This window comes from Mytilus trossulus, chromosome 10 (genome assembly GCF_036588685.1).
Source record: "Mytilus trossulus isolate FHL-02 chromosome 10, PNRI_Mtr1.1.1.hap1, whole genome shotgun sequence".
Lineage (NCBI taxonomy): Eukaryota > Metazoa > Mollusca > Bivalvia > Mytilida > Mytilidae > Mytilus > Mytilus trossulus.
Genome location: NC_086382.1, coordinates 16,021,502 through 16,033,996, shown reverse-complemented (window position 1 = coordinate 16,033,996; position 12,495 = coordinate 16,021,502). Strand labels below are relative to the sequence as shown.

The window sequence follows — 12,495 nt, the reverse complement described above, 5'->3', positions numbered from 1 at the left end:
AAGATATTCATGATATTGTTATAAGATTTGAAGGACTTTGTGAAAAGATGATTGTTCTGTTTGTGTGATGTTTATGACTTTTTTGTAAAAAAAACAAATGGTTTTGCGTTTCCGAAATATTTGTTTACCTTTTAACTATTTTTCAGACGTAAAGTTTGTATGCATACTGTTTTTTATATTTATACATCAAGTATCAATGCAAAGTTTTTTCTGAACAAAATATATTGCAATATTAGCAATATAAATTATGCGACCATCACAAATTTATTCATTAACAGTTTCCCCAGGGAATCTCATGGAAGTCGCAGTAGAAACTGAGAAATACATTTTCATCACTTCTAGTAAAACCTTTTCCTTTTCCAGACTTATATAGTAGTTGTGTTACCTCGCCGATATCATCACCATACATTCTAGGTTCTTCTTCAGTCAGGTTAACCACCCCGGAACATTGTCTATCCTGGTTTGAATTTGGCCCGTACGATTCGTACGACTGACAATATGGGCGACAAATCCGACCATGTGAGTCGTAAGCAGATATGTAAGAAATGCTAGAATTAAGTTTCGGATTTTTTACAGCAACGAAAGCAACAGATTCAGATACAGGGAGTCTGGAATCAACTATCGAATAATCTACATACTTTCCATTGTATGACATACCGTCAACCTGAACATATACTTTGTCTGCCCCTGACCCGGAAGTAAAACTATGAGAATATGCTGATTGCTGCTCTTCATCTGTATAATTCATGTAGTTGTTATATGAATATACATCAACTCTGTCTACAATATTTTTATTCTTTATCACTTTTGAGCCAAATAGTAAACCAGACGGACGTCGGTGAACAATTTTAACTGGTATGAATACCCAACGCTTAATATCAGGAACGCCATCCAGTAAAAATGAGTTTTGCATGGAAGAGTCCATGTTGTTTGTGTCAGTTGTTCGCTCTTTCGTACTGTTCCTCGTGGAATTGGTCGATCTTTTCATTCGCCTAATTTCACTGACTTTTTTCTCCTCTAGGAAATTTTCATATACAATCCAATCACCTGTTGACCTCCTTTTACGAGTTGTGGTCTTTCTATTGTCTGTAATTGTAGATGAAAATGTCTTCGTTATTCCTAGATCTGTATTTTTTATAGTATTGCGGAAAGTTTTTGCTCTGCTTTCGCTCACTGGTCTGGTTTTAGCAGAACAGAGTCCTCTCTGCAAGTCTCCACATCTAAGATTGGGGTATCGGTTAGTTCTACATTGACGACATGTTCTTGGACTGCTTGCATATCTACAAAAAAAGACTTTCTAAATAAACAATGATCGTTTGCCAGTTGTTCTTAATAATGTAGAATTATGAAGAAAATTAATCAAAGCTAAAATAAAATCATAATATGATACATTCCAAAACACGGAGTCATAATTGATATAAAAAATAAGATGTGGTATGATTTCCAAAGAGAAAACTTTCCACAAGAGACCAAATTGACACAAAAATTAACAACTATAGGTCAAAGGTTCGTCTCAACTTAAACTTACTGAAAAATGCATAAAACTAATATCCATGTATATGTATTAAAAGTGCTTAGTTTTTGTGAATCCCGATAAACTTAAAGCAATTGATATTGGTTAGCAGTTAAATTTTGATACTCATATATAAAAACATAGCAGGAAATAGATATATGAAGATGTGGTATGAGTGCCAATGAAACAACTCTCCATCCGAATGACAGTTTATAAAAGTAAACCATAATAGGTCAACACGGAGCCTTAGCTCACACCGAACAACAAGCTATAAAGGGCCCCAAAAGTTACAAGTGTAAAACCATTCAAACAGGAAAACCAACGGTCTAGTCTATATAAAAAAAAACGAGAAATGAGAAACAAGTATAAATTACATAAACAAACGATATAGGCGAGTGACTTATTTCAAAAAGACTCTTAGTTAAAGACTTTAATGCACCCACCTAACACACGGCTGTATTATATATCATTCGAAAGCTAATAATCTGTACTTTCTGTTTTGCCAGGTCGTAAAAAAATCGTACGGTGCATTTTCTGTCATATCAAGGACAAAGGTCATGAATAAACATTCCAAAGTTTGCTATTACTAAAGAAAAAAACCATTTTTTCTAATTCTTGTACCATCAAATTTTCCAAAAGATCATATGAACTTTATTTAACATGATACATTATTTCCAAATCAAACAATAAAAAAGAGGTTAGATGCGCAATATTTCCCGAAAATTGAAATTCATCACAAATCCTAAAAAAATGAAAAATTATTCCAAAAGCATAATGTATCTTTGGGGATCGATATTGGTATGCTAAAAAAATAGATAAATGTATATGTTTTAGGTCAAGGAATATTTGTTTTGTAATTTTAAGATGCAATTATTAGTTATTGTTCATAGAACAGCCTTTTAATGAAGTGTTTGCAGTTGCCCAAAAATCTACCATTGCAAATAGCGATCATTTTGTTATGCTATGTTAAGATAGCACATCGTTAATTGTCAATATCAGGGAGGAGAATAATTTTCCATAATAAAAGAAGGGGTATTTAAAGTTCGAAAAGAATATATACGAGCTAATTGAGGTAAAAATATGTTTTTTACGAAGTCAAACTTTTTTACTTTTTGTAATCATGTTTAAATGCAAACTTTGCGACTAAATTGTATTCAATATTGAAATAAGTAACCTTGTTAAGAAACACTTGGTTGTCTAAAGCGGGATGTAAACGAACTAAATATAATGCTGCTGCTTCTAATTCAGTTTAAAATCGTGTTTGACATATTAAATGTGTTTAGAAATTTAATCTCTTTAATAATTTGTATAAAAGATGCTTTGAGTAATTTCAACATAATCTTCTAAAATACAAATGCAGGTCATTGTGTACGTAAAACACTAGACATGCTAGAAGCAGTTGTGAAATAATTTAAAGTTGAATACCCTTCCTGACATCATAAGATCATTCGCTGTTTTAAGTATTGCTCGTTTGCATGCTGTGCTGTGTTTTGTTGACTGTTGTTTGTCTCTTGGACTTTAATTTTATTTTGTTCATGGTTTTAATTAAGCGTATTTGATTTATGGTTTGAGATGTTGATTGTCCCGTTGGTATTATTTTACTTTGAAGACATTTACTTGCAGTAATGAAAATCGGCAAAAATATCGCCTCAAAGTAAGGTGAAGAAGTTTAACGCAAATAAGACAAATATACGCAAAAATAACTAAATGTGCTCACGGTGATATATATGTAGAACCAAATCGTTAGCATGATACATTTAACTACAATGAATTACAATTCTAAAAACTTTTACTACTTGAAGAGTGACGAAATATATCAAAGGGACATAATAACTCGGTGCCAAGCCTTATTCAGTAGGTGACATTCAAGGCAGAAACGTATTTTGGTTACGTCGATTGCAACTTATCAGTCGTCATCTGGCAAAACAGGTGTTTCATAATTGTCAACCAACTCGTACGTAGTGGCGTCCATAAATTTTCAAAGGGTTGATTTCATCTGGGTTTAAAACCATGTTCAAACCACCATTTTTCTTCAAATGTCCTGTGCCAAGTCATAAGGCAGTTGGTATCGATTAATCTGTTTCTTTGTATGTTGGCGTTTGTTTTTGTAGCAGTTCAGTGTTTCGTTTTTCTGTTGTGTTCCTCTTATAGTTGATGCGTTTCACCGGTTTTGGCTTGTGACCCGGATTGGTTTCAGTTACTTGTAAATCGATTGATGACTATTGAATAGCGGTATACTATAGTTGCTTTTATTTGATATCTTCTTTGTGAGCAGTTACGCACTACCACGAAAATCGTGAAAGTAAATGTAAGCTCTGGATTATTGTATCAAGTTGGAGATATATACTCCACAAGAAGATGCAGCGAAATCGCGTTACAATTGCATGGCAAGTGTTTAGATAAAGAGTTTTATTTAATTTCGAGGGCAGTACGTCGACTGAGCATGCAAAGACAAATTTAGGAAATATAAAACCCTATATTTATACGTCATATCATAAATATTTCCGACTTGTAACTGTTTCAGAGGAGTTGAGGCTCAATTAAATTGGTCTCCTCCTTTAGTAGTATAGATATGCAGGCGTTGCTATAATGTTGCTACATAGAAATGAATAGTTTATAATTGGTTAGTAATGGGTGTTTTTATGGGTTGATTTATGCTTATCTCTTTGTCGTAAAACTTGTTCTCAACCAACCCTCATCGTCGGTTTCAAGATACGTAATAGAGTAAATTATATCTGTTGAGTCTTTTACTTATTTACAATTTCAATGGAAAATACCAACATTGTCACAAATTTGGCACTATTCAGTGAGATAACATCATTTATATAGTGGAAAGTGAAGTTTCAAGATAATGGTAGCTACTTTTCAGTCGTCATTATAAGCTCTTGCATGAAGTCATTCTCCTATGAAAAATGAACTAGTCGTTCAAGCTATTGAGGCAGTCTAGTTGTAGCTAGAATCGTTGCGTATTAATGGATTTTTTTCTTCAAAATTATTCTTTATGATGAATTAATGCATTTAAACAAAGAACAACGCAATTGGAGCAATCAAGAAATCGAGTTTTATAATGTGTTTACTGTTTTTGTATTCAATTCTTTAAAATTTTAATTTTCATCAATTTATCTTTTATTTATTTTTGTCTAAATTTTCAATTTCTTTTTTATGGTTCATGGTTCATATCAAATAAATAAAAGGTCTTTTCACTACATCAATATTTATAATGAGAAGCTACACATCAAACAATTAGAAAAGTCGAAATTTGTTCAGTTCAGTCTGGTAGTTACAATGCAGATTGCAATCTCTTATTTTTGCCCCATTTATTTCAAGCAATAGCATCATTCGCGAACATATTTTTGTACTTTAAAATTTTTCAGATTCTTATGAATTTGTTTATTAAATCTTATATTGACCACATACAATGTTTAGATAGGAAGAAATGCTTAAAAGCTGGGTTTTTTTCACAGATGGCGGTATTTTTGGCAACTGTATGAGTTGTTAAGATTTGCTGTTTGATTAGAAGTAAGCATAATTTTAGGAAATTTATGATGTCAAAAACTTCTTTGATAGTATTTACAGGGTTTTACTTAGTTTTAAGTAATTAACAGTTGCATCAGAAAGAAAAAATTGGGTTTTCACACATTTTGTTAACTTTTACTCAAATTTCTGGAAACATGTGCTTTCTATCAAAAACTCTTTAAATATTCAAAAATCCGTTTGATTTATGACTGTTAATCTCTCTGCTAAAAATTTTAAATTGTTTGCATATGTGAATTTAGTATGTAAAAGTCATATTATTCAATCAAGCTGAAATCTTAGAAAATATGCACTTATTCAACCTTGGCCTTTGATTTTGATTTGACGGAAATTGCACCGTAAGATTTTTTTACGACCGGTCAAAACAGACAGTACAGTTGTGTAGCTTTCAGATGATATATAATTTAGCCGTGTGTTAGGTGGGTGCATTAAAAATTTAATTTTCTGGTTAAAGTCACTCGCCTAATAACTACTGTACATATTTTTATAGTTGATTGGAAAACAAGTTGTTGCAACTTATATTAATCCCTTTCCACTTTGCAGATGCGAGTGCTGTCTTGAAACGACAATACCCTGCTTTTTTAAAAAATATACAAGGGTGTCTTTTAATGAACATTTTGATATAGAAATAGTCAATATGTAAATATTCATATTGAATATAAATATTTGTTGCATTTTCAGCCTTCTATTTATTTTGAGCACTGCCAGTATGAAAATGACACCTAAAGCAGACAGAGCAGCAGAAAGAACTTTTAACGACGAGCTACGTAAGGAGCTTAGGTATCTTTATTCGAAAATTATTATTCTAACCGACAAAGATGAAGAATTTCTTTGCTTTGCCCTGGAAATTAATGACGAAGCTTTGACCGTGAAATTAATGACGAAGTTTTGCCCGTGCAATTAATTACGAAGCTGTGCCCGGGAAATTAATGACGAAGGAACCTGGAAGAATCAAAATGAGCAGGTCATTCGAAACTTAGAACAATTTCTTTCAAAAATTGATGATGTAATTCAGAATAAAAATGAAGATACTCATGTACCGAATTCATCAAAATCTAATGATCAAGATACACAATAATCGGTTTATTTATTAACGAATAATAGCAAAGCCGAAATATATGAAAGGTGGCTAAATTCAGCACCAATGATTGAAAATTAAAGCAATCTATATTTGATACTACTTTTGGAAAATTACCCACCTGTAATATTGATCTGTGTAATCATTGTTGTACCCATCAATATTCCTCTTCCCAGTTCCTAGGTTGTCCATAATTCGGTTTGGTGTCTGAGATCGAGGAGCACGACTATCAAATGGATAGTCCCTTTCTGGATCTACTCTTGGTCTTTGTCGTCTTTGTCTTTGTCGGAACACCTCCCAAACATAGTCTATAAAGCAGTGATGCAGAAAGAATACTGGATCACCTGGAGCTGTATTTATTCCAAGCATTGTACCACCAACCCACATGTGTACACTGTTAAAGAAAAAACATGGTATAAAAAGTTTCAATATAGTATTTCATTTAACATGTAATGTAAAAAAAAATGTCAAAACCCAAAAGTCAACAACGGTAAGTACGTGTATGAATTATTGAAAATATGAGTCCAACCCTAATGCGGGGTTCACACATTGTCGATTATTGCTCCCGTTTGAGATCAGACAGCGATACGAAACGAAAAGTTAAAAAGTCGGATTACTATCCTCAATTATCTGGAATGTCCTATCATTGTCTGAACGCAGTCGTTTAAGTTCGCAACAGATTCCTATGGGTCGGGAAGGAACCGAATAGTTCGGCGAAGCACCCCGACAGTTGGGTGCGTCCCGTAACATTCGGGGAAACTCAGCCGATTTAGTTTAGTCGGATTACAATCGTGCCTATGTCGTGACAAATTCTGCTGTATCGGATCACAATCCTAACAATGTTCTGTGTGTTCTGAACGGTGTCCTGTGGAACGGGAATGATCTGGAGAAATTTTTCATTGTTTTTTTTTCTGCCGATTGAGTCCAGATTGCATCCAGATCTTGTCGATTGCGAACCGTTTTTGCCAAAACCGTTCCGGAACAGTCCCGTTATAAATACGAAATTCGTCAATAATACCCACGACAGAGTCTCGACAATTACAGAATACAATACGACTGAGACCAGACAAAGCCGTTTGCAATGCGATAGAGCGGACCGTGATAGGATAAAGTTCCGACAGTACCTGCTGATCCCGATTATGCTGACAATTTTCGAACGGATAACTTCCGTCCACGTCGGTTCACTGTCTGGTCACTGTCGGATTACATTCGGTAAAATCGGGACGCAGTCGTAACAGGCTCGGTCAAACTTTACCTGGCGAAAGATACAAATTGGATTAGAAGCGGATTGAGAACGGGGTTGACGGGGTTATCGGGATAGATTCGCTTGGAATATCGGCGCTTCCTGAACAATATCTGATTGTTGTCGTGATTAAATTATTTGTTTTACAAATTTTTGATTAAAGTTTGAATTTCCATCCACACTTCACAGGATCTTGATCAGACTTTTAACAAATTTTAATCGGGAATGGTCCTGTCAAGGACGGCAGTAAAAATCGTGAATGTGTGACCCCAGCTTAACTTGCCATTCAATTGTGATGGACACGTCTGAGTCATATCAAAACTAAATTAAAATTATTGCACGATAAAGATTGCTTTTTGAAGAACTTGACACTAAACTGAAAGTTGTTAAATCTAGCATCGATGATACAATTGATAAAATAGCTGAGAAAAAAGTAAAATCACAAAAATACTGAACTCAGAGGAAAATCAATTTGGAAAGTCCATAATCACATGGCAAAATCAAAAAACAAAACGCATCAAAAACAAATGGACAAGAACTGTCATATTCCTGACTTGGTACAGGCATTTTCAAATGTAGAAAATGGTGGATTAAACCTGGTTCTATAGCGCTAACCCTCTCACTTTAATAACAGTCTCATCAAATTCCGTTACATTTACATGATGCGTTAAATAAACAGTCACAATCAATAAAATAGTCAAAATATGGGAACATCAGTCATCATCGTATAACAATTTAACAGGACACAACAACATCTACTATCTACGAACACATGGATTGATTTGAGTGTCTGACGTCAGAAAAATTATATACGTCACATAAATTTGTCGTTCAATGTGAATACAATAGTTATCAAAAGTACCTGGATTATAAACAATTTTAAATTTTACATAGGCAATGAGCGCAGACAGGGTTAAAAAATCAAAAGTATGTAAGAATAAATTACAGAAATCAAACTAGTCCAAAAGTTATACATAGAATTTATGAGAATCCAAAACTTTTAAAAGGGAACAATTTAACAGGACACAAAAACCTATCCACGAACACATGGATCTACTTGAGTGTCCGACGTCAGAAAAATTATATACGTCACATAAATTTGTCGTTCAATGTGCATACAAACAATTTTAAAATTTACATAGGCAATGTACGCATACAGGGTTAAAAAATCAAAAGTATGTAAGAATAAATTACAGATATAGACCGAGATTCAAACTAGTCCAAAAATTATACATAGAATATATGAGAATCCAAAACTTTTAAAAGGGAACAATTTAACAGGACACAATAACATCTACTGTCTAAGAACACATGGATTGATTTGAGTGTCTGACGTTAGAAAAATTAAATACGTCACATAAATTTGTTGTTCAATGTGCATACAAACAATTTTAAAAAAAAGAAAGAACTTTTTTAGTTGTTTAATGACCGAAAAGAAATTTAAATGTCCCCTAGTCTGATAGTAAGACAGAGATGATGAAATTTCCTTGAAAGATATATTATATATGGCAGTCAGCAGGGTTAAAGAACATCCGTTGTTCGACCTGTTAGTCAAATGCGTATTGTTAAAAATACTTTTTCACTTTTTTGGTCTTTTGGAAAATGTTATTTGTGCTGTATTTAGACCCTTCTACAACGAAATTTGTTTTACATGCACACGTATAGAAATTGCGGTTTTTATCCAACGCAATCATAGGTTTGAACGTAGTTTTCAATTTAGACTCGTTTATATTAACTAATTATTGATACCTGGTTTTTTTTTATTTACGCCAGACTCGCGTTTCGTCTAAAAAAAAAGGCTAATCAGTGACGCTCGAATAAAACAAAAACTTGGCATAAGGGGAGAGAGACATTAACAGAAAAGGGAAACAAGCAATGAAAATCATTGAAAGAAAAGCTATTCTGGTATAGTATGACAAATAAAAATGGTCATGTGGAAAGAAGCAGCACAAGTCAAACTTCCAGTTTTTCACTGTTGTTATTACAATTCGATTGTGACTCCTTTTTTTTCGAAACTGTTTTTAAATTACTTTGATAATACAAAATACGGCAATGCAGGTACCTCTCGTTGTTGGTTAAACAAGTCAACTGTGTATAGTGCCACTGTAATATATAAGCCACCATTCTAAATAAATTGAAAGACCTACTGTGTAAACATAGTGCCACTGTTATATATAAGCCACCATTACAAATCAATTGAAAGACCTACTGTGTATAGTGCCACTGTTATATATAAGCCACCATTACAAATCAATTGAAAAACCTAATGTGTATACATAATGCCACTTTTAGATATAAGCCACTTTACAAATCAATTGAAAGACCTACTGTGTAAAGTGCCACTGTTATATAAAAGCCACCATTCCAAATCAATTGAAAGACCTACTGTGTATAGTGCCACTGTTATATATAAGCAACCATTACAAAACAATTGAAAGACCTACTGTGTATAGTGCCACTGTTATATATTAGCCACCATTACAAATCAATTGAAAAACCTAATGTGTATAGTGCCACTGTTATTTTTAAGCCACCATTCAAAATTAATTGAAAGACCTTCTGTGTATAGTGCCACTGTTATATATAAGCCACTATTAAAAATTAATTGAAAAACCTAATGTGTATATGTTACAGTAAATAGGTGAAATTAAGAATTACATGTAATTACTAGAATTTAGGAATTACATGTAATCCCCGATGTACTTAGTAAATACAAGTAATTCCTGAAACGGCCCAGTTATTACCAGTAATTACTAATTTTAAAATGAATTTTTACACCTATTTACTGACTGTTAAAACAATGTTGTAATATTATAAGCTGATCAAAAGTTATGGTTATTTTAGCTATAGAAGATCAGTGAGTACTCTTAAAAAAATGGTCAGCCTAAAATGTACCTTTTTGTTATAAGAGCATTAGCTACGAGATATAAAATAAATTAAATATGATTTTTTTTGTTTGTTAAATCATTAATGAAAATTATATAGTGAAATTATAATTCACTAATAGCAGTCAATCTGGTTCTATTTTACTAAAATAAGCAGAGAAACATGGTTGAGGATTTTTTCATTTGCAAGTGAATAATTTGACCTTATTGAATACGTATTCGTGTGGCCTTCAATTCAACCCCTAGCTGGAGATAGGTTACCAATGTATTCAGATTTAGAATTGTAAGGGTTTCGCAGAACCCAGTATCTCGTCTTCTATAGCTGTAAGTCGCAGGCTCAACAAAAATGGGGAAAAATATCAAATCTTTTGACTAGTGCTGTAAGAACCTTCTGTGCAGATTTGGTTAAAATCGAGGATGGTTTATGAAATGTAATAAATGTTAAAAAAAACTTTAACCGCAGAGAAGTAATGTTGACTGGGGGGAAAAACGAAGTCCATTTAGAAGGAATATACGAAAAGGGATTTGTTTTACAAACTTTACTTCTGGATATTATGATCATAAACAAGCTTCTGTCCATGTTTGGTAGAAATTTAAGATATTCGGAGTAAGTTATCAAAATTTGAAAAACTTTAACCCAAATGCGAATGTAATCAGTTAACTGGCATACAAGTCCATTATAAGTAAAATACGGAAAACTTTGATTTTATTTTCACAAAATGTACTTCTTGAAAATTATCTCATAGTTAAAGTCAAGCTTCTGTTCACGTTTGATAGAAATCCAGGACAATGTAAGAAAGTTATCAAAATTTAAAGACCTTTAACCACATAGTGAATACTTGTGAATGATGCTGACGACAGAATGGTTTGCTGTTTTTCCCTTTTGCGACAAAGGTCGCAGGCTCGACAAAAAGAAACATAATGACAACATTGACAGAAAATCAAAAGGAATGGCTTATTCAATCCACAAAAGATCATTCTTATACAGATAAAAAACATAATAAATTTTTGTTGCGGTTATATAAGCTGGAGTTTGGAGGTCTTGAAAAACTCATAAAAAAGAGAAACACAAAAATATGAAATGTGACTCTTAAAACCCTCAATCTGTATAAATTTGTTTGTGAAGAATGTCAGCTTTATCACAACAGTCTGACAAAAGAAGTCGTAAATAAAACTATTTTGTAAAAGGAATTTGACTTATGTCATTGGGCAAGTTTATATGCAACAACAACAAACAACAAATATGTTATTTGCCAATCATGGTGTCCAAAATGAGCAGAACAATTACAATGTAATTTTCAAACATAGTGTATTGTAAATTAAAAATAAGTTAAAAAGGTCATAATATGATTGATTTTGATTTAATTGATTAATATAAAATATTAAAGCAAAAAAATAATGAAGTAAGCAGAGTATGCCTGATGGAGATTGTAATATAAAAAAAAATGAGATTTTAAGAATTATCAAGATTATTCAACCAAATTTGGCATTATCAAATGTTTATCATCAAAAAGAGCTGGCAAAGTTGCCTATAAACTTATCACAAATGTATATCATCTCAATTTTGGATTGATATCATTGTCTTCATGCTGCAAATGATATTAAGGGAGTTTCAATACTTTTAAAACAACAATTTTTCAGTTTCAATTCACAACCACTAAAGGTGGGCCTTATATTCATTAATCCTTAATAAAGTCAGCCCTAAAATACCTACTCTTTTACTTTCTTATTTGGTATCTTGGATTATATGTTAAATTTCAAAACAAAAATATCAAGTCAGTAAATAGCTGTAAAAATGACAAAAATAATCAGTAAATACCAGTAATCACTGAACCAACTAGTAAATACATGTAATTACTGAATTGGCTAGTAATTACAGGTATTTACTGAAATGTTTAGTAATTACGTGTAATTCCTAATTTTCACCTATTTACTGTAACGGGCGCCATTTGCGCCAATTTTTAAAAAATCAAACCTTTCATTTGCGCCACAAGGTTATATATCATTTGCGCCACAAGGTTATATATCATTTGCGCCAAAATAAAACACACCTTCATTTGCGCCATTTTACAGGTATGACAGGTAATATAACGGAAAAGTTAAAGATTTTTTACGATTTATTTTGTTTTTTGTTTGTACATAACTCCCCCTGGATACATGTGTGGGTTCATACTCATTTCTAAGACAAAACTGATAGTCACTAAGGTTATAATTATATATATAGTGTTCACATGACCAGTCC

General features: G+C 32.6%; 1 protein-coding gene across 1 annotated transcript in view; it reads right to left on the bottom strand.

The window, feature by feature from the left end:
- Positions 1-12,495, bottom strand: part of LOC134686938 (tyrosinase-like protein) — a 54,041-nt gene continuing 41,546 nt past the window's right edge. The window contains exons 5-6 of the mRNA XM_063546794.1: positions 6,247-6,519; positions 1-1,280 (exon numbers count right to left, since the gene is read on the bottom strand). Coding sequence (XP_063402864.1) covers positions 272-1,280; positions 6,247-6,519 — 1,282 coding nt within the window. The 3' untranslated portion in view covers positions 1-271. The remainder of the gene's footprint in view (positions 1,281-6,246; positions 6,520-12,495) is intronic.